Source organism: Lasioglossum baleicum, chromosome 13 (assembly GCF_051020765.1).
Source record: "Lasioglossum baleicum chromosome 13, iyLasBale1, whole genome shotgun sequence".
Classification (NCBI taxonomy): Eukaryota; Metazoa; Arthropoda; class Insecta; order Hymenoptera; family Halictidae; genus Lasioglossum; species Lasioglossum baleicum.
Window position 1 is genome coordinate 11,047,675 of NC_134941.1, and position 21,100 is coordinate 11,068,774.

General features: G+C 42.2%; 1 protein-coding gene across 2 annotated transcripts; it reads left to right on the plus strand.

The window, feature by feature from the left end:
- Positions 1–983: 983 nt before the first annotated feature.
- On the plus strand, positions 984–20,235 carry Stv (BAG domain-containing protein starvin). 2 transcript variants are annotated; one of them, XM_076436746.1, is made up of 2 exons: positions 984–1,348; positions 16,224–20,235. In XM_076436746.1, exons 1-2 carry the CDS (start codon positions 1,166–1,168, stop codon positions 18,357–18,359), a joined length of 2,319 nt encoding a protein of 772 aa, XP_076292861.1. In that variant the 5' UTR covers positions 984–1,165; the 3' UTR covers positions 18,360–20,235. The 2 variants fall into 2 exon arrangements, with proteins under 2 accessions (XP_076292861.1, XP_076292862.1); XM_076436747.1 differs by lacking the exon at positions 984–1,348 and adding an exon at positions 10,653–10,787.
- The last annotated feature ends 865 nt before the right edge of the window (positions 20,236–21,100 follow it).

Genomic DNA, 21,100 nt, shown 5'->3' on the forward strand with positions numbered 1-21,100 from the left:
ATCGTGTTGCAACTAGGGATGGCGTGAACTGCTACTTTTGGATCACTCGTGATTCGATCACATTCGTTCCCAATCACAATGATTTTTCACAGTGATTCGTGATTTTCGTAATCGCTTCTGATTCACGGAGAGCATAGGAGTTACATCGCACTTTTATCAAACTTATTAGTAAACTGCAGATCTGTATGTATTTATGAAGAAATTGGTTGGGTCAAATATAAACTAGTAAAAGATTTAAAAAATTAAAGAATGTTCTAATGTTGCTTTTAATGCAACAAAGTCGTCAAGGGATGAAATCAATTTTTATGTTATTCCTGCTTCCCACAATCAATGCGCAAAACATTTTTATTTTGCATAAAAATCCGCAGTCTATTTATTAGATTTGTAAAACTTTTTCAAGGTATCATTTGCGTTTCCTTAATTGGTATTTTGTAAAACTTTATACACAGCATACGTATACATACAGAAGCATAAAAGAAATTGTCTGCACTTTCATACTATTTAAATTACGATTTCGAAATCGAGAGGAAGAATTAACTTTTTTCTTTTTTAAACAGTGAAATAAGGTGTGGAAAAGAAAATTTAATATTTTTTATTTTTATGCAAGCTGATGAAAGTATTTAAAAAGGAAGTTAAAATCACGACCGTGATTCTGCGATCGCTGTGATAAATCGCGGCTAGTGATTTCGCACGTCGTCGCTAGTTGCAACAAACGAAAGTATTACATGGGACGTTCGGTGCAGGTGTATAAATAAAAAAAATGCAAAACTTAAATAGCCGCCGATTAAATTTAGATCGTAAGAAGTCGACCATTGCGCGCATCGGCACACTCGGAGTCTTGTATCAAGATTCTGCGGTGTTCGAGATAAATCGGCGAACGTAGCGGCATTGTGATTGGCCAAGGATCGAGAACGAGCCAATGAGCGTAAACCGCGGCGACGCATGCGCGGTGATCGATGCTCTCGCCGCGGTTCTGCGCGGCTTTTAGTCTTGAACTGTTCAGTCGTGCGCGGTACTTTGACCGGGTTGGGTGTAGACGCATGTTCGATGTTGTCGATCACTCTTCCGAGCGAAATATTTCAGTCCGTGTCCGACTGATCGTGAAAACCGGCAAGTGAAGTACTCGAAGCGTGCATGAAACAGTTGTGCGCGCGTGCTCGACAAGATGTCTTTCTATTTTCGTGACAAGCCGAAATTCGGCGACAAACTGCGTGGCAGATTGGGGGACGAACTTCTGCAAGAGATCAAGCAACAATTCGACGAGGACAGCAAATCGTTCTTCGAGCCGACCGGTGGCGGCAGATCCGCAGCACGAGACCCATTCGAACGACAAACCGCTTTCCCAAGGGTGAGTCAAACGCATTCCGCATTGAAAAGTAAAGTAAAATACTTTAAAATAAAATAGCAACATAAATATTTTTTGACATTGTCTCATTACCGATGGACAGAATCGAGAACATTCTGTAAAAATCTGTCAAAATCCATTGCGTTCTCCTTTCTTTCTTTGTAAAAGAAAAAAGAATTACGGACCGCGTAATTACGATTTCCCATTATACAAAAATTGAATATTTATAGAATGGCCCAATTTCAGCACCGTTTCACCCGCGTGTATTTAGTTTTCTCTGGCTACCGGTTATTCTCGTCGCAATCTCGATACGTTCCGGGCACGGAGAGCAAAACAATTTAACTCGCCCTCGTACTTGATGTTAACCGTATTCGTACTTGTAAAGTAGCGATCATGTTTCATAGTTGATTTTCACCTGTTGTTCGGGACGCATCGATGCCATTCAATTGACATCTTTCCGACGAACCTACCGTAATCGTTCCCCCTCGTAATTCGTTGACCTCAAAAACTCGAACGAACGTGTAATGATAAATTCGGCACGCGAACCAATCCGATCCGATTCGTTGCTCGATTCCGAACCTCTTGCTGACCTTCTTACGCATCTATGTACCTTGTTGTAAACAAGCTTTGTTAACGTACGTGCGCGCCATCTTTCACGATATTTTGCCAATTGATCTTGCGTTGCTTGCCGACGCGACGGTCGAATATATCGATAGGGTAAATGTACTTATTACTGCGGGTGTACGTTTTCCTGCGGTATTTCTTCACGTAAAACTATATATTTTGCCCCGAATAAATTTGTACTATTCAATGAGATTGTATTCTTCTTGGCGAGGCAAACAAAATTGTCATTCATTCTCATATTTTTATGATATAATCTCAGGATTTGAAAAAAAATATTCTTCATAAACGGTAAAAGTAAGACCATTTTTCTTCTATCTCGATCACCGAAGGACTGTTGTTCACGTGATTTTACATTCTTTATATTGCTTTAAATTGCACACACACATAGAGGGAAGTTTTTTTATTATTTAGACATTTACTTCGTACACTAAAGTGAAGGAAGAGCTCATTAGTGCGGCACAACAATCATTAGGAATGTCTCTAATATGTACTGCAGTATGAATTGCAACTAATTGTGTAAGATGAGTAACGAGATTCACTTCAGCCTAATGTTTTAGGTTAGGTACCTATTCGATACACGTATACATATAATTTAGGTAGGATACGGTGTTCAAATTATCAAAAGGTCTATTCATTTAAAATGAGATACGTAGTCTGTTTCCGTACGCTCGTATATTTCGAATTCTAATCCGCAGTAATTGGTACGTGGCTCTTTCTCAAAATGTCATCGATTTAATTTTTCAATATTTTTTTTATGTTGTGTTAGGTTTTGAGGGCCACCAGTTCTTTTTTGTGTCCAGAACACATCATTTTTCCAGGAAATGCTAACACAAATAATTATTATGTCACGATAAATTAGGAATAATATTAAAATAAAGTACGATCGAAGCATGATATATACCGCAGTAATCGGTACAGTTACCCAAGATTCGAATGGAAAAAGTCGAGCAGCGTCGCTCCTCCTCTTTTTCGCGAGCAAATATTGACATAAACGCTCTCCAGACGCTTTTCGAACGAAGCGAGAGCGCTATGGATTTTTAAATTGCTTTCGCCGGCACAACCCCCGAAATATTATTCGACCGAGGGAAGTGAGAATGTCATTGGTCGGATCAACGGGATGGATCATTCTGGATCGATGTGCTTGCTCTGGAATGGAAGAGTATCAATGGCGGCTATTTTGAGAGGTCCCTCGACGTCGGCGTCGGCGTCGGCAACGTCGTCGAAAACATTCCTACGTGTTCGAAGACACGGTCGGGGCATGCTCGGATATCGTTAAAATTCTTGCCCCGAGAGACAATGAGGAGAAAACAGAACAATCAGCAACTCCGACTCTGAACTTACGTTCATCTATGGTTACCCTATAGGTTCTACAGTGCATTTCATTTTTCAGTCGCTGCTGTACGCTCGAATTCTTTTTGTTTGTTTTTATCTAGTAAAATTAAAAGTTAAAATTCTTTTCTCGAGAGACAACGAGTAGAAAAAAGAACAACCAGCAACCGTGACAATGAAGTTACGTTTATTTATGTTTACGCTACAGGTTCTACGGTGCATTTCATTTTTCTGTCGCTACTGAGCGTTCCAGTCCTGCTTGTTTGTTTCTATCTAGTAAGTTTTGAATTTTGAAATGAGTTGTATCTATAAATATCGCTACGAATTTACGAACTAACTGGACAGGGTGCGTTAGAATCCAACCCCAACCCCATCCCCACTCTGAGACCCGGTTCCATTAAACGCCCCATTCGAACGAAAGAGGGTAACAGCGTCCTGGTTCAGGGATTCGAACGAGATCGATAACGTCTAGCTCGACGAGTCTCTCATATCGCGCCGGTATTGCACAATTTCACTGTTTTTCGGCAAATCTTCCAACTGCGATCGTTGATCAACGTTGACGATCGATAACAGGAAGAAACGAGACGAGACGAGCACCAAAGTAGTCGTACGCAGAGTCCTTGTCAAATGAAATTTAACACTCGTTACTTACCGTATGTAAAGTCACGAAACGAGAAGATCCTTCGATCGATCGATCGATCGAACGACCTTGCCACGTCAGCTATGCTCGTTGCAAACGCGTTAAATCGTAACGGAGAGAACGAGGGCGACCACGGTGACTCGCGATATCCTTCGAGTCGTTCGTTTGACCATTTTTTTTTACCATTGAACCCAATTCTACGGCCGAACGGATTAAAAATAGATCCCGCGCGTCCCGCTTAAACACTCCGACAAACAGCTTGTCAACGGGAATCCTGTACGAAAGTACCGAACCTGCGTAACACGTACAGGTATTTACAGGGCTCCCCCATTTTTTTATTTACAAATAATAATGTACATCGTAATGTACATTGTACGATGAATAATTACGAAATCACGAATCGTGTTCAATTTGCTTTAAGTCCGAACAAAGGGTTCGATCAATGGCGTGAGATTAAGGGATCGTCGAAACGTTTGGAGAGGACAAAGTACGAACGAATAGGACTAGACGTACGTGTGTTATTAAAGTAATTTAATTTTTTCAATAAGGACAATAATTAGCATACGCGATTGAATCCTGATTAACACTAAACCTACCGAGCCTTGAAAATAGCTGGTACAAGTTCCTTTATAAAAATGACAAGATTAGAAGACTTATGAAATCATTTTTATTATTTTAATAATTGTAAAATAAAATATCTGGAACGATCATTTCGACCGGTGTCCCTCGGAATCCTTCGAATCCGTGGATATGGAGTCGCGCCCTTGTTCCGGCACCGATACATCGCTTCGGTGGATACCTTGACCTTTCGCACCTCTATTCGACCCAGCTTTTAGCTTTTAACTTTTACCTTTTAACGCACCACACCCAGTTGCGAATATCGATTACACCGATCGTAATACTATCGTAATTTGTGTTGTTCGTCGTTTTTGTTGTTAATTGCGCGATCCCAGCGTGAAAGGTGACAGGTGGACGAGCATCGATTTCGTTTTCGATCTCGCCTCCCATCGTTGTTGCCGCACAGGATCGTGGGATTCGTGGATCGAGGATCGTGGCGTCTACCATAGGCCCGATGACGTCACGGTACGCTTGCCGCGTTCGTTGAGTGGTGGACGGTCGACTTCCTCAAGTCTTATGAGCTCCTGACTACGCTATCGATCACCGTAGATCATCGATCGTCATTATCGATGATCGTGCGAGCGATCGAGAAGCGAGATCGAAATTCGGGGCTCGGGATCGCCGAGAACTGGAATACTCGCGTAATATGTATTAGACCGCATTTTACATACATATATATACGTAGAGTTCACGGGGAAACGCGATCTACGATCCATCGATCGATCGATCGATTGATCCCGTTTTCCTCCTCTACGTTCTGATTTTACTCGAGATCTATTCGAGTTGTTACGCATCGCGTAAGTACTATGTAATGATGACGTGCATAATTACTATTTAACCGTGCTTTATCACAATGATCGCAGAATCACATTTACGCCGTGATCGTTGTTTTTTAATCTAGAGTGAATGCGCTCACTGTTGTCCTAATTCTTCATTTCGATTGAATTTGTTCTTTTTTTTTAAATGCGTCCATAAGCTTGCACAAAATATATAAAAGTTACCTTTTCTGTGTGTATGACGTAAATTTACTTCATTTGATGTTAAAACTATTCAATTTTGTTTACGGTACCTTATTTCAGTATTTAAAAAAGAAAAAAGTTGATTCTTCCTCTCGATTTCGAAATCCTAATATTTATCCAAATAGTATAAAAGTGTAGACGATTTCTTTTATGTATTCATACCTATGTTATGTATAAAGTTTTACAAAATATCAATATATTACTTAACAATTATAGAAAATAATAAATAAATAATGATAAAAATGCGATATAACTCGCAATTTTGGCAGGTTATGGCTGTATGTCACTGGTATGTCACTCTATGACTTGCGCGAAGAAATTGTTATGCTCTCTACCAATCAGAAGCGATCACGAATTACAGTGAAAAATCACCGTGATTGGGAACAAACGAGATCGAATTCGTTGACGAAAGCGTCAAATTGTTTAAATAATGAAGGAGCGTAATCGTTTGAGAATTGTAAAATTGTTTGTGATGATTTCCATTTTCAGCTATTAATTATGTTTTGTCGGTATCGAATCGGACTCGGCTGTGTTATTTTATTCATTTTATTGCGATAGCACACACAGATATCGCCTAAGCCTAAACGAACATATCAATTTGCTCGTTTTACCGTTAGATGGCAACACAGCTCCAGACAGCAGCGCAGCGGTTGGCCGTGGCCGTCGCTTCGTCTCAGCTATGAGCTAACAAGCTATGTAATTCAATGCGCCCACCTAATAGAACAATATTTTTCCACTACACTCGGGTTTCATTCTTGTGCGAAGGAGTCAACGAGAACGGAACTCGATTCGGCTCTCCGTAAGTGTACCTTTGGTATCTCGATTAACTGTGTAACCGAAAGAAATCGCTCTTCTAAACCGACGGCCGATACTGCGTACATACGGTACATATATTATAGTTTGATTTCTAATCTTTCGCAACTCGAACATTAAAAAATCGTACGTTCATCTTACGCGATTCCTTGTTGATTTTCATAATTGTTTCCTAGAATTCTTGGATGTTCGTAATCGTTACAGAAATCGCAGGTGCCTATTTAGATGTATCTCGTAGTATCGCGTTGCGTTTGCGCCTTGCGTTTTAGCTCGGATAACCTCGAATCATCTAAGATTCCAGTACACTGTACGCCTTTGCGCGTTCGTATCGAGCGCTGGAAAACCGTAAACCATTTTCCGTCGTGTTCTAACCGCATCGGAATCCATGAACGGTTACCCCGAGCGGATGATCGGAAACATCCACGAAACTAAATAGAACCAGAGAGATCTGAGACGAGAGATTGTTAGCGCGAATCTCGACCATTCACGATTGCATTCAATTTTTATTACATATGTATCTCCTACGATTTGCTGTCTCGCGGATCATACAAGTTGTAACGAGCTTGTACCATTTCAATAGAAGCCACGGATGCCGGCTTATCGATACGCTCTCGTTACGTAATCTCGAGTTCTGTTCGGTGTTCGAATAAGCGCGTTCCTACTTCCGGTTCGTTGTCGCATGTGCTGCGAACCTTTGAGATCGATCAACAATTTTATCTTTCCAGCTTACCGATAGCAATTCGTTCCCGCCGACCATTGCGCGACGGTAACAAATTGCGAATATATGTGCCCATAATCGTGAAAGTGATCTAGGTCATATATTTCTTGGATATTAACACTAAATGAATTCCATATAATATTGAAATAACAAGCGCTATCTAACGGTTCATTTTTGACAATATCGTAAAAATTACATTGAATTAATTTAGTGTCAAATAATGTGATGTGAAATAACTGATAAACTCTTTTTTTTTTTAATTTTGTAATATCCATAAATAAGAATACAAAAAAATCAATTTGGAATATAATAATTAGACTGCGGGTTTTAATGCATTTTCCAATTTTTGTAGACAAATTTTAAGAGAAAGTGGAATAAAATAAAATCCTATTTTTAATGGGAACAGCCTTTGTAGATCTGAAACAAATAAAAGTTGTACAAAATTCTATCGAATTTTATATTCTAGCCTTTCTTGAAAACTTTCATAAGCCATAAATGCATAAAGATCAGAAGTCTAGTGATAATTAACAATTCAGTTATAGCAACGTTTCTCCTGTCTGTAAGACGTACGATATTTAAATGTTGGTAAACATTGCTTGGGCCAATGTAGCATTATCATACGTAAATTTCTTGTTAATTAATCAACTATAACAATTGTAGGCCGAACGTTGGATATTCGTTGGCAAAGTATCATAAATTTTCTTCGTAGGCTGTATGTTGGGGATTTGTATACAAAACCACTAACCATATCTCAACCATAAATGCTACTAGAGTATCGATCCGTCGATCTTCCGAATCGCGTTCCGGACATTCAGGAAGAAGATGCGTTTCAAAGGGAACGATTCGAAATCGTCCCATTAGATTACGAAACCTTGTCCTCGGTGAACTTGGCGTTCGTCCAGTCACGGATCATCATCTGACAGTTACCGTATCTTATTAATTACACCTGTATGACATAACTGAGCTTGTACAGCGAACGCAGTGCTGCCGTATCGTTTACAATCGCTAGGAATGCGATCGGTACGGAACCATTTTTCGTTGTATTCGTTCATCGCGTCGTTCGTCAACGGAACGGAACAGAACGAAACGAGAAGAGAGCGAAGAAGGAAACGTCACTTCTCGATCGCGAAACACGCCGGTCTACCTGGCCCAGGCATATTTTCACGGCGACGGAACGACGGAACAGGCTGGACCCGGGCCAAGATCCGATCGTATGACTAATATTTACTGGCGGAGTTCGTACTTCACTCTCGTAAATACTTAAATATGTACATACAGCGAAGAATCGGCGCGCGCACGAGTTGTCCCGTTGAGAACGCGGCCGACGTTTCCCCGAACTCTGTTCGACAGATGAACCGTGCAACTATTATTAATTGCGGTCGTTTGATCGTGTTTATACAGTACGAAGTGTTCGTACACCTTATAAAAACGAATAACTTTTTCAAAATTAAACCCAACCGCTTGAGTTTTTCTGAGATGTTGGAAGAATTAGTTCACTAGCTCATGTGTAAATATTTTTATTTAATTGTCACTGGTTACAAGTCGCAATTGCGAAGGAAAAAGTAAAGGTCACGATTTTTATACGTTTTATCTGTGCCTGTAATGAAAATTTAAAACGTGTAGTTTGTAAATCTAAGTGAGTTATACATATACATGCACAAAGTTCCATTGAAATCGGTTGACGGATAAAAAAGCTATGGGCATTGTGAGATGTAAAAAAATCTTTGAATTTAGGGCTTGCGATTCATTTAAATCGCAGATTCCTACAATTTACAAAGATTCTAAATTTTCATTACGGGCACAGATAAAAAATTTAAAAATCGTGACCTTCACTTTTTCCTTCGCAATTGCGACCGATAACAATTTTCAAAAAGTTATTTACACAGTAGCTAACCTTCTAATGCCTAAAAAAAACTCAAGCGGTTGGAACAATTTTTAAAGTTATTCGTTTTGAAAAGGTGCACGAACACTTTGTACACCCACTGTATGTAAAGGGTGAGTCTCGTAACGACAACAAATAACTGTATAAGCGGAATGATTCTCGTCGCACTTTCACTCTACATACACCTTCCGAGAAACAACATTCATTTCCCTATTTCAAATAAAATACGCAGGAGACATTTAGCTAATGGTATCCACTTGCAGGACTTACATGTACGATCGGTAGACATTACATAGCGCGATGCGTGCGAAAGAGAAAGCGATGGAGTCGTGACCAACTTTTCGAATACGAATACGAACACGAAAAAGGAAGTCGAACTTTACTATTCCGTAAGAGTCCATATGTAAACGAGTCCCTGGAAGTTCCGATTAGAATTTAAGAAAATCGCGGAGGTGGTAATTTCGTATAAGCAAATCGGCTCATTTTGCATGATAAATATATTGGCGACCTCATATGAAAACTGCCCAAGATTTACCTCAATTTCTACGCTTTGAGGATAATTTTTTTTTGTGAACTGCTTTAATTAGTGTCTAAATATAAACATAGTTTGAAAAAATCTCCGTGTAAAGCAAGATAGTTTCGCTTTAACCCATGTGTAGTCAACCGGGTACCCATTTACTGTATTTCTTTCAACAATTTGTTAATGTTCCTCTAAAGAATATTACAAAATTTCTCCGAATGTCCATTCTTTACTCACTGATATATTAATTTATTGTCTTACAATGAGAATTAGTGCAATCATGTTAAATACATAAAGGTTTTAAAATTTACTTTTTCGTACGATCGATTGGTTTCGACGCTTTCGAAATTTGTTTTGATTCTGCTCTGAATGACAGCTACGGTGCGATGTATCGAAAACGCGTGGATGGTTTCTCGAAAGAGCCGAACAGAGAGGAGGAACGTTCTAGTAGGGTCTGGCGTGTTCGCTCGGCGGAGCTCGGTGTAGTTCGGCGTCGGTCGGGCGTGGAGTCACGTGGCTTTCGAAGCGACCCACACAAATATATTTAAGTCGCTCCGGTGGCGCGGTGACAGTTTTGTTAGCGAGTTTCGAAGGAGCGCGCGTGTTTTTCGGTGTTCCACCACGTACGTTTTTCTTTCGGCTTGGACCGACTGGATCGGTTCGTGCGAGTGTATGACAAGTGGAAAAGAGAGAGATAAAGAGAGGGACAACGAGAAAAAGGAGGCAGATATAAAAGCGAACTACAAGTGGTCAGGTTCTTGCGTCGTCTTGTTCTTGCGTAACGGAAACGGTTGGAGTTCGAGAAGATACGTATACGATAACACGGAGAAGAAAGTTGGCGTAGGAGAGACGTTCGTCCGAAACGACATTGTCGTATCTTCCGGTAATCATTGACAGATTATTAGAGAGCCGAGAGAGTGTGTTGGCAGTACCATCCACCATATAACTTTAAAAGTTCGTTTTCAAACGCGTTTTTGTTAACCACACGTCATTGTTTAGCGAGCTTGTTGGCTGATTTTGTTGAACCGAATAAAGTAGAGAAGCTTAACCCGCTGCAAACAACTGCTACATAAGTGCTAACGAAGTGCGGGACGGCACGGCACGCGCGCACATCGCAGCCGCAAACCGCAGCCGCAGCACGCCTAACCTCTCGCGAACGTCCGAGGAAAGCCGAGAAGGCGGCCACGTATCGAACCCAGTCCAGAAAATGGACTCTCCAGTCGTCCTGGACAAAGCATCCGAATTCGGAGAACCGATCGATTTGGACCGGCCGTTCCCCGTAAGTCACGTTAACGTTTCTTTTTCTTCTCGTTTCAAATCAGAGAGAAACGATCACTGTTTCGCGCGCGATCGAACCGCTCGATTTTGGTTTTATTCCGCTGACGACATCGGATCGGATCGTGCTCTGGACGCGCACATAGGACGACTTGCCGCGGTTGACGGTTCGCGGTTCAGGACAGCGCTCGTAACGCCCCCGCGAAATTACAGCGAACACCGACGATGAGGCGCGAATCACGCGACGAGTCGATACAGTCATTCTCGCCGAGACTGTTCCAGATCCTTCGAGATTGCGAGCAACGGGCTAATCGTTCGCGCTCCTCGTTCGCAGGTTCGTGGACTCTTTCATCGTGTGCTTCTCAGCTTCGCGAATTTTCTTCCTAAAAAAAACATTCGTTCCCTTACCAATTCCTCTCTTAATTCGGAAAATGCAATGGACATCTTCGTTGAACAATAATTTCAACCCTTACGCAGCCAATCAACATTGTATATAGCTTATTAAAAACCTTTTGTATTTAACACTAGAACTGCTGGATTAGTCAAAATCGTTTGCTCCTGAGATTTAGTTTAGAAATATTAAAATTATAAATATGCTTCTCTGAGAAATTTCTTTAGCGAACTTCTTTATTGATGTACGTATTTAACCCCTTGTATTTTAACGAGTCGCACTCGTGGTGAAGATTTGAACAAAGCCTAACAAATATGAATGTTACGCGTTTCTTTTTAGACGAAATAAAATTTGATTCGTTTGTAATGAACACTTGAGCATTCTTCTCTCTTCTACGACATTATTCGGGATAAAGACGTTTTAATCGCTGTAAGTGTAAATAAACTGTTACGGCAAGTTAAACAAAACTGGTACGGAATCTAAATAAATATAATTTTATCATTACAGTGTAGACATGTGCAAAACATTGCGTAAGACGACTGTACACTTACTGCTACAGAAGATATAGATACACAGTAATTTTTTTCATACCGTTATATGAGAGTCTACTACATAATAAGAAAATGCATGCTAATTGCCTTTAACATATTTGCACGAATTCTCATTTGAGACTACGAATTAATACATGTATATTGGGTGTACAAAGTATTGGTACATCTTTTTAAAAACGAATAACTTTCCTAATCGGACTCAACGGCGAAGGAAAAAGTAAAGGTCACGATTTTTAAATTATTTTTCTGTAAAATTTGAAACATGTATTTTGTAAATCGAAGTAAGTTATATACATGCACAAAGTTTCATTGAAATCGGTTCAGAGATACTTTTAGAGGAACATTAACAAATTGTTGAAAGAATTGCAGTAAATGGCCGCACAAGGGTTAAGTTCAATCCCTACAGAACCTTGCAAATAATCATTTGCACGACCACCGTCGTCGTCCGTTATCAAAAAACGGAAAGAGCCGTTCGACTTTTCTTTTCTGGTCTCCCGTTCGATCGCGAGATCGCGTGGAAGATAGAAATAGAACTTGCGAGGAGTGACGTGTATTTCGTTAGCACGGAGCACGCGAGTCCGAGCAACAGCCACGAAAAGACTTGTCCGCGCTTTCACCCGGAAAATCGGATTGTTCGTGGAGGATAAAACTTTTGAAAAATCTCCGGAGGAATGAATACTGTACTCCGAGTGTTCTTCTCCGCGAACGAGGAGGTGCGTTCCTCCAAAACAGAAGCGTTTTGTTGACGCTAATAATAAACTAACCAAGACGTTTCTCCTCGGCAACCCTCACCGCGGAGGATATACGTTGCGCCGCTCCCCTCCTCGATCGCTCGCTCGCTCTCTCGAGGAAAAGAGAAAAAGAATCAACGAAGGTAACATAATCGCGAGCTTTGTTCCGTCCGTTTAGCCGTATTAGGCTCGATGCGACGCCATGCCGCGCCATGCGATCCGTCTTCGTTGTTTTTTCGTGTTTCCACTCGAATTGCACGACAGATGTTCACCGATACACTTGAGATTCGTCCGGATCGGCCCGAATCGCGGGTCCGTAAAACGGCCCACGCACGATGCAAGTTATCGTACAACAAATCGTGTAAATTAAGTTGCTTCCGTCTGAAAGACAATTGCAACGTTGTGTTTGTACAACTTGTAGAACGATGTGGTTTTACGACGCGATTGGTCGCACGACAAGTTTCACTTGCAAAAATTAAAAGAAATACGCCTGAAAGAAACTCTGTTAAATTGAAAAAGAAAATTTAAGATCTTTATGGGAACTTTCAGTGGCCTAATATCTCAGAGTAACAATCAATCTTTCTTCAGCACTAATTGTTTCTTTACAATTAGCTTGAAAAGTTCTGTTGTATTTTAAAGGAAACATTTGAATGAATTTATAAAAATATCATATCCGCACAGACACGGAACGTAGCCGGCCAGACAGTTATTCTCCAATGCAATCGAATGGAAGTGTTTATACCTACCGTAGCTGAACCACACAGACACGTACCGACACTTCTATTCAAATGCATCTATTGTACGTAATATAATTGCCAGTTCCTCTGTTCTCTGTAACGGTAAAAAAACCTCGAAACACAGAAGCCTTAGAAAGCTGAAATTTGGTACGCAGGTAGCCCAAGGGGGTGCAAGAATATTTTATGATCCCGGAGACCCTTCAGGATAAAGTGTTAAAATTAAATTAGTGTTATTTAAGTTCCTCTGTCTTCTGTAACGGTCAAAACATCTCGAAACACAGAAGCCTTAGAAAGCTGAAATTTGGTACACAGGTAGCCATTATCCCAAAGGGGTGCACGAATATCATTTTATCCCGGAAATCCTACAGGATTAAGTGCTAAAAATAAATTAGTGGCATACCTGCAGAACTAAATCAGCCGTTGATTGTTCAACGAGAATTCTGCTAGTTGCAGAATATTTTTGATCGGATACGTTCCGTGTCTGCGCGGACGGTATAAATCGACCATAAAAGGGAAATAGGAATCGCCGCGGTTTCTTGTTGACCGCTCACGTTGAAGCGCGTCTCGGCGGTAGATAACGCGATATTTTTGCGAATGATCTAATCGCTTGTTCGGTTTCGCGAGAAAAAGAAACCGGTTTTCTGGTAAATGATTGCGGTCTCGCGATCGCGCATCGAGACGACCGATATCGCGCGTGGGTGTCCCATTCGTCTCCCAACGATCCAATAGCACGGGGACGGAAGCGAAACGCCATTGGAATTCGGGCTTAGGATGTTATTCTCGAATCCGACAAGATATGGTTCGACGCGAGAAACAAGGAAACGAAGAAACAACGGTCGTCCGTCGCAGGCCCGATTCCAAAGGCCGTGACACAGTTTCCCCGAGGATCTGTTCGTTTCGCCGGAAGAAGCCTGGCTGACATTCACCCAGTTCGCTCGGTTCATGGCTGTTCGTAACCGCTCCGATGAATTTTTTCCTGCCGCTCCACTCGGTTTCTCCTTGGATCGTACTCGGTCGCGTTTCGATCGCGCCACCAAAAATACACGCCGCGACCGGCGACGCGACGCGACCAAAACGAACTCGCTCAACATCTTTTCGGTTCGATTCATCGTCATCGTCGACATCGGCATCGTCATCGTCGATGCAGTTTCTGCTACTTACGGCTGCGGCCACCAGAGGCGAACGATTCGACTGAATATACATATACATATTATAGATTCGGCTTCAGATAACATGGCGTGCTCCAAGATTATCTATCAGATGACGGATGTGGGCAAAGTGCTATAGTCTGTTGATCTCATTTTGTCTAAATATTTATAGAAACTGTAAATGTAATATATATTTGATTTGATTACTCGTTCATTTTTACTTTACTCTTATTATTCTAAATCTGGCTAACTCATTTTGTCAATTATAAATTAGAAAAAGTTGTATTCATTTTTCCTCACAACTTACTTCATTTTAAAAAAGGATAGTTAGAACAATATATATTTAATTCTTTAATTATGAACTATAAAATACTTGCTTGTGAAAAGATATATTTTCTTGTTTTTTATGCAACAAGTTTGCACCGTTTTTCCAAATGTTTGCGAAACAATGCATAATTATACTTGTATTTATAACGCTATTATCTTGTGACGTGACTTGTAGGCACCAGACTCGGTTATCTTGGAACACTGCGTCCTATGCACATGCTATACCTATGCCGAGTCTATAAGTATACATGGTCTAAGGCAGTGATCGGCAAACTCATTAGCCAAAAGAGCCAAATGTCAGCAGTACAAGAACGGTACATATTCAGATTCAGAAGTCGGTTAAAACTAGGTATACTGAATAAAACATTGAATTTACATATAACTGTTTAATATTGTATATGACCATTTAAATTTAGATGTAACACACTGACTGATTGTGAAAATTGTGATAAAATACCATTGAATTAAAATCAAATAAATCAATTTTAAATACGTCATTCGTGGAAGAGCCGCACTCAAGTAGCCAAAGAGCGGCATGTGGCTCGCGAGCCGCAGTTTTCCGACCACTGTTCTAAGGGATACATCATAAAGCCGAACGTTCGGCAACCGCAAACGGTCGAGAGATCACGTACAGAGATACCTTTGATTCTTCGAATCGACGCATCGAGTCATCGTTTTCCTTCACCACAGAGCGGCTTCGAACGCGAACCTTATTCGGTTCGTCGAACAAATTCCGTTTGTTCCAATTAAAGTAGCAAGGAGAACCGAATGCCGTTTCCCGCTACTAATCGCTATCGCTATCGCAGTAGAAATGTACCGCTAATCGAAAGCTTTCCGCGGGCTTGCTCACTTTCACCCGTAAATCTACTCATCGTAGTTTCATCGGAAGAAAACCCTCGGGAGCATTGCAGGAGGGTTCACGGACTCGGGGATTGTCATTATTATTTGCGGACGCGAAGTCTCGGCCGGCTCGACCGAATTACACCGGCGTGGGTGAACGGGAAATACATAGGCGTCGCGAATACGTGCATGCGTCGAAAACTATATATAGTTTTCTCGTGACGTAAAACCCGTAATATACGGCGTCACAAGAAGTTCGCCCACGCGAATTCGTTGTACACCGCGGTCGCGTTCGATCCTCGGAGCAGCGAAAGGAGGAGATCGTTTTCCTTCTTTCCGTGGATGGAACGCTGCGAAACGACTTGCATGGCTAGTAGTTAGGGGTGGGCGGCTAACCGAAAATTTTTGATACCCGGGTGCCCGGAATCGGGTCCAGCGAGAAAATTACGGAGTACCGAGTTTAGTCTAGCCATTAGAGGTGGGCAGGTACCCGGAAATTCGAGTTCGAATCAATTTCCACGTAAGCAACGTCATAATTTCATTAATTATATAATTAAAAATGTAAGACCGGTCATTCTACCGGCAGCGGTAGCTTTAGTGTTAAGCTCGGTACTCTGTAATGTTCTCGTTTCGCCAAGATTTCCTGGGTTCTGCATTGTTGTGTTCCTGTTTTCTTGATCAATCGTTTAACGACGAACGTATCTCGATGTTTCAGGGATTCCCGTTCGACGACGAGGGCTTCGGTAGACGCGGCGACATCCGAGCTCACTTGGATCAGCTAGCTGCCCGTCACCCAGAATTCGCGGACCACTTGCTCGGCCCGGCCTGGGGCGACATACCTTTCCACGGTTCGCTTCGCACTCGAAACCGCCGTGACTCCGGGAACGGGCTGAACAACAATTACCAAGGGTACTCGGACGAAGACGCGAGGTCGCAGGCGAGTGGAAGCAGCGCTGCCAGCGGGGCCAGCGCGGTTAGCTCTCACGGTGAACCGGAAGGTAGCCATAACCATCGCGAGAAATCGCGAGACAGACCGGACACCGAGCACCAACAATTCGCTGGGAGAACCCAGATACCGCAGTACGGATTCCGCAACACCGTTGACATAGGACAGCATCGTCACAACATGGACAATCCGGACAAGGGGAATCGCGGGCAGCGGTCCATGTCCGCTCCGCCGGAAAACAGGCAACAACCTTATCAGTGCCATCACAATTGTCAGCAGCAGCAGCAACCACTACAATCGCAGCCACAGCCGCCGCAGCCAGGGCAAAGATACGTTTCAAGAATAGATATAACGCCCCAACACAATCAGCCTCCACAGCAACAACCTCAACCTCAGCCTCAGCCCCAGCAACCTCAACATCAGCCTCAGCCACAGCAACCTCAACAGCCACAACAACAAAAACCAGCGTCGCAGCAACAGGGCAACGTCAGACACATACCGATCTTTGTCGAAGGAAGGGACGAGCCTGTTTTGCCTAGAAACTTCGACGAGCAACATTTCAAACGAGAGCCTTCTCCCACACAGTTCCACACGCCTCCTCATTTCCAAAGACCGTCGGCGTTCGGACAGTCTCCTTTCGCGAGACCCCATCAGTGGTCCCCGCACTTTCAGGATTCGTTTTATCCGCCGGAAACTGGTTACGAGCAACCTCCGCGTAGACAACAACAGACCCACAGCTTCCAGCATCCCCGACAGCAGCAGCAGCAGCCGCAGTATGAAAAGCAGCCACAGTATGAGAACAAGCCGCAGCCGCAGCAGTACGAAAAGCAAGCACAGCCGCAACAGCAGAGGCAGCAATATACTCAACATCCGCAACAACCGCCTCAACAACAACAGCAGCAACAACAACGACAGCAAGATGCTTCTCCTTCAAGGCCGAAACAGGTCGTGCCAAAAGATCCTTTGGAGAGGGTAGCCATGGTTCAGAAGGAAGTCGATTCTCTCGCAGAGCAAGTGAAGGCATACACAGGCAACTCTAGAAAAGACAAGCAATACATGTACCTCGACGAGATGTTGACCAGAGAGCTGATCAAGCTCGACGACATCGAAACGGAGGGTAGGGAGAACGTGAGACAGGCGCGAAAAAATGCGATAAAGACCATACAGGAGACGATCGGTTTGCTGGAGTCCATGGCCCCACTCGCGTCGCAACCAGCGACGCCGCAACAAACGGAGAAACCGATAATCGCGACAGTTGTCGATCAGCCTGAATCCATGGAGGTGGATCGAAAACAAGAGGAGCAGACAAATGAACCAATCCCATTGCCCCCTGGACCTTCGTCACCGCTGAACAAGATGCCTGAAGAGGCGGTTGAGATGTGCGAGGAGGAGAAGAAGGAGAAGACTACCATCGACGCGGAACAGCTGTCGAATCCACCGATCGACAGCGCTTCCGTTGAGCCGATGGACATCGCCGCCCCTGTTGTAGAGAAACCCGAAGAAAAACCGACGGAATCCACTCCGATGGACGTGCAAGAGGGTTCGGATGGATCGAACCTCGAAGACAAGAAGCCGAATGAGGAAACGGTCGCGACGGAGGTTCCTGAACAGAACGCATCTGATCAGAAGAAAGTGGAAAACGATTCCAGCTCGGCGACGTTGGACGTTGTTCCAGAGAAACCGTCCGGTGAATCGACGACTAACGTACAGCCTGATGTCACTGCCCCCGAGCAGAAGATCGAGCAACAAGAGCTCGCGTCTGAGAAAATGGAAGTGAAACAGTCGCCAAAGATCCCCAAGAAGGGTAAGAAGACGAAGAAGCAGACAACGGTTTCGGCTTCTCCAGTTTGCGATACACCGATACCATTGCCACCGCCGGAAAGTACGGAAACGAAAGCGAAATAGAGGAGGATACGTTGAATTCCGAGTTCTCGGGATAGAAATACGTTTCATCGCATCGAGATACAACGGTGATCGGTTTTCCATTCCATTGGCACCAACGAATGGAGCATGACTACGCTTCGCCGACTACGAAGCGTATCGTATCACAAAAAAAAAAGAAAGAAGCTCATCCTACTGTATTACCATCGTGTACCGGTAGCCGACGTGTTTTACTCGCGCTAGCTTATGTCTTTTTAACCTTTGCTACCAATTCGAAGCGTCGTGGATCGACGTGTTCCCAAAGTCGGTCGTGAACGGTCGCGAACGGTCGTTGTTCATCCGTAAGGAAACAGCGTCGAACAACGAATTACCTTTTTTTTTTGTTTGTTTGTTTCTGTTTATTATCGTTGCGCACGCTGCTACTTGCATTTCGATGATCCTTTTCCTCGCGAGTTGCGATACTCTGGTTTGCGAGACCGGTCCGAGTCGCGACGACAGCGAAACGAAAAAGAGATCGAACAGTGTTCTCTATCCTCTACCTTTTTCTTTGTCTTCTCAATGATTTCTACCGTCGGAGATTTTCTTCCTTTCATACCAAACCGAGATGACACACGTACGTGTAAAAATCACAGCAGGTCTTGTACGTAGCGTACGTATTGTCGAGACTGACTCGATCCGCGTCGATAATTATAATCGAACGCGATCAATTTCTGCGAGAACTTTTTACAGTAAAGTCGCGATCTAGCTCGTGCTGCCGCCACGGTCCGTGTTTACATGCTGTCCTTTTCTATGTTCGGCATCCTTTGTATTGGGCTGGCAAGAGAGTACCGAATTTCTTTAATCAAGCGATGAACTTTAATCAATATGATATTTTCTTATTTGCTTTTGTTGGCAAAAGATCATCGAACAAAAGGGGGTATCTCTCATTGCTTGAATCAAAAAATTGGGCTCTATTTCGCCTTAATTTCACCAGTCATAAAAATATAGTTTCCCTACACGATCTCTGTCCCTGGTCGGAACAGGCGACGGGAGCTAGATCGCGACTTTAATGTATATCGTCGGGAATGTACGTTGTCGAGCGGTGTTGGCCCATTTCTAATAGTATTACAGCACGAAGTCCGATCACCTAACTTAAATATTATTATTATCGTTGTTGTTATTATATAATTATTTATAATTATTATTTATAATTTATTGAAGATCCGCTCGCGCCGGGTACACGGCTTGTTGTCCGGTCTCGTCGACGAAAAACGCTAGTGCGCATACAAACCGTGTACATACTGTTAGGATCTTATTTCTCTATCGACCTATAAGAAGCGATGCATCCCCGTTCGAGTCGTTCTCGACGCAGAGAAGAAAACGCAACGAATTTTACGCACAGTTCTTGACTATTTTTCTTCTTAACGTGACGCTGAATTGGGCTGCATTGTTTTATGGTTCTTCGTTCAGGGTGATACTCATTATTTTCATCATTTGTTTTTTTTTCTTTCCTCTACCTTCCTTCTTCCCCTTTCCTTGTCTTTTCCTCTCCTCACCATTTTCTGAATAATGTTGTTTACGTATGCGTAGTGATCGCGTGCCTAAGAGCCAGAATTTTTGTATTTTTCCGACTAGAAGCGTGTGAATGTGCTAGAACTGCGAAAAAAAGGAGCGAATGATGTAGAGAAAGAGAGATGTCGTGTTGTGAGAGAGACAGAGCGAATCTCGATAGACTCGTAACGAGAGAAGCTGTGCGTTCGAAGGTTGTATAAATATGAGGCGAGAATGTAATTATTTTATGAACAAACTCGTTCAGTGAAAATACAGTGTCTGGTCTTTGAATCCGTACGGAGATACGGTTGTTCCTTTCATCCGTCCTGGACGTACGCGATGTAGGTGAGGTAAAAGCACCGGTAGTTGATCGGTTCGGAAAAATTCTCTGCGTGAATTTAATGAATGTTAAACAGATAGACTCTGTGCGTGAAAATACTGTTTGAACTAATTACATTGTCTAACAAACATAACTTTTTAAAGATAATTGTATTATTCCAATTTTATAGACGGTTTTGAAAATTCAATGATCGTGTCAGAAGTTGATCATCCTTGAAAACGAGAAAACTGCTAATTGAAGCCAGAAACACTAAAGATGGTTACTTTGATATTGTTTACTTGCAAATTAAAAAAAGTGAATAGCATATAAAATCTAATTTAGGAACAGAGTAGGTAAATGTTTCGTTGTTTGCTTGTTCTTAATTGATATGAGGAGCTATATTTATCTATCGCGCCTTTTTCGAAAGATAATCACGTCAAGAAACGTTTTTCACGTTTTCCTGAAAAATGGTCAACTACGAGGTCAATTACTGGTGCCTTTACCTTAGCTAACGAGAACTACTAGCCCTTAGCAGTCGAGGGGTGACTCGGAGTCACCACTAAAAGTTGGTGTACCATTATTCATAATATTGCTTATATTGTTAAATATGTTGGTATCGAATCACTAGACAGCGGATCTTTATGAAAAATAAGCATTTTCTATCTGAATTAAACAACCAGCAGTGAAATAGAAATTTGTTGTTTCTCTTAATATGTTTAAGAGATTAAAAATAATATGTAAGAGAGATTAAAAATAATAATTTGTTTATTTTTAAGCATTTTTCTCATAAATGCATAAAATTCGCTGTCTACTAATCAAGTGTGTTAACAACTTAACTAAGCTAAACATATCATATACAATAGAATTATTGTAGGTCGGAAGAAATGTTTAATTTTCAAATTAAAATAGTTCCGAC

Coding starts and splice junctions, on each gene's coding strand:
- Stv (XM_076436746.1), top strand. CDS start 1,166: ATGTCTTTCTATTTTCGTGACAAGCCGAAATTCGGCGACAAACTGCGT. Junction 1,349..16,223: donor GACAAACCGCTTTCCCAAGG/GTGAGTCAAACG, acceptor TCGATGTTTCAG/GGATTCCCGTTCGACGACGA.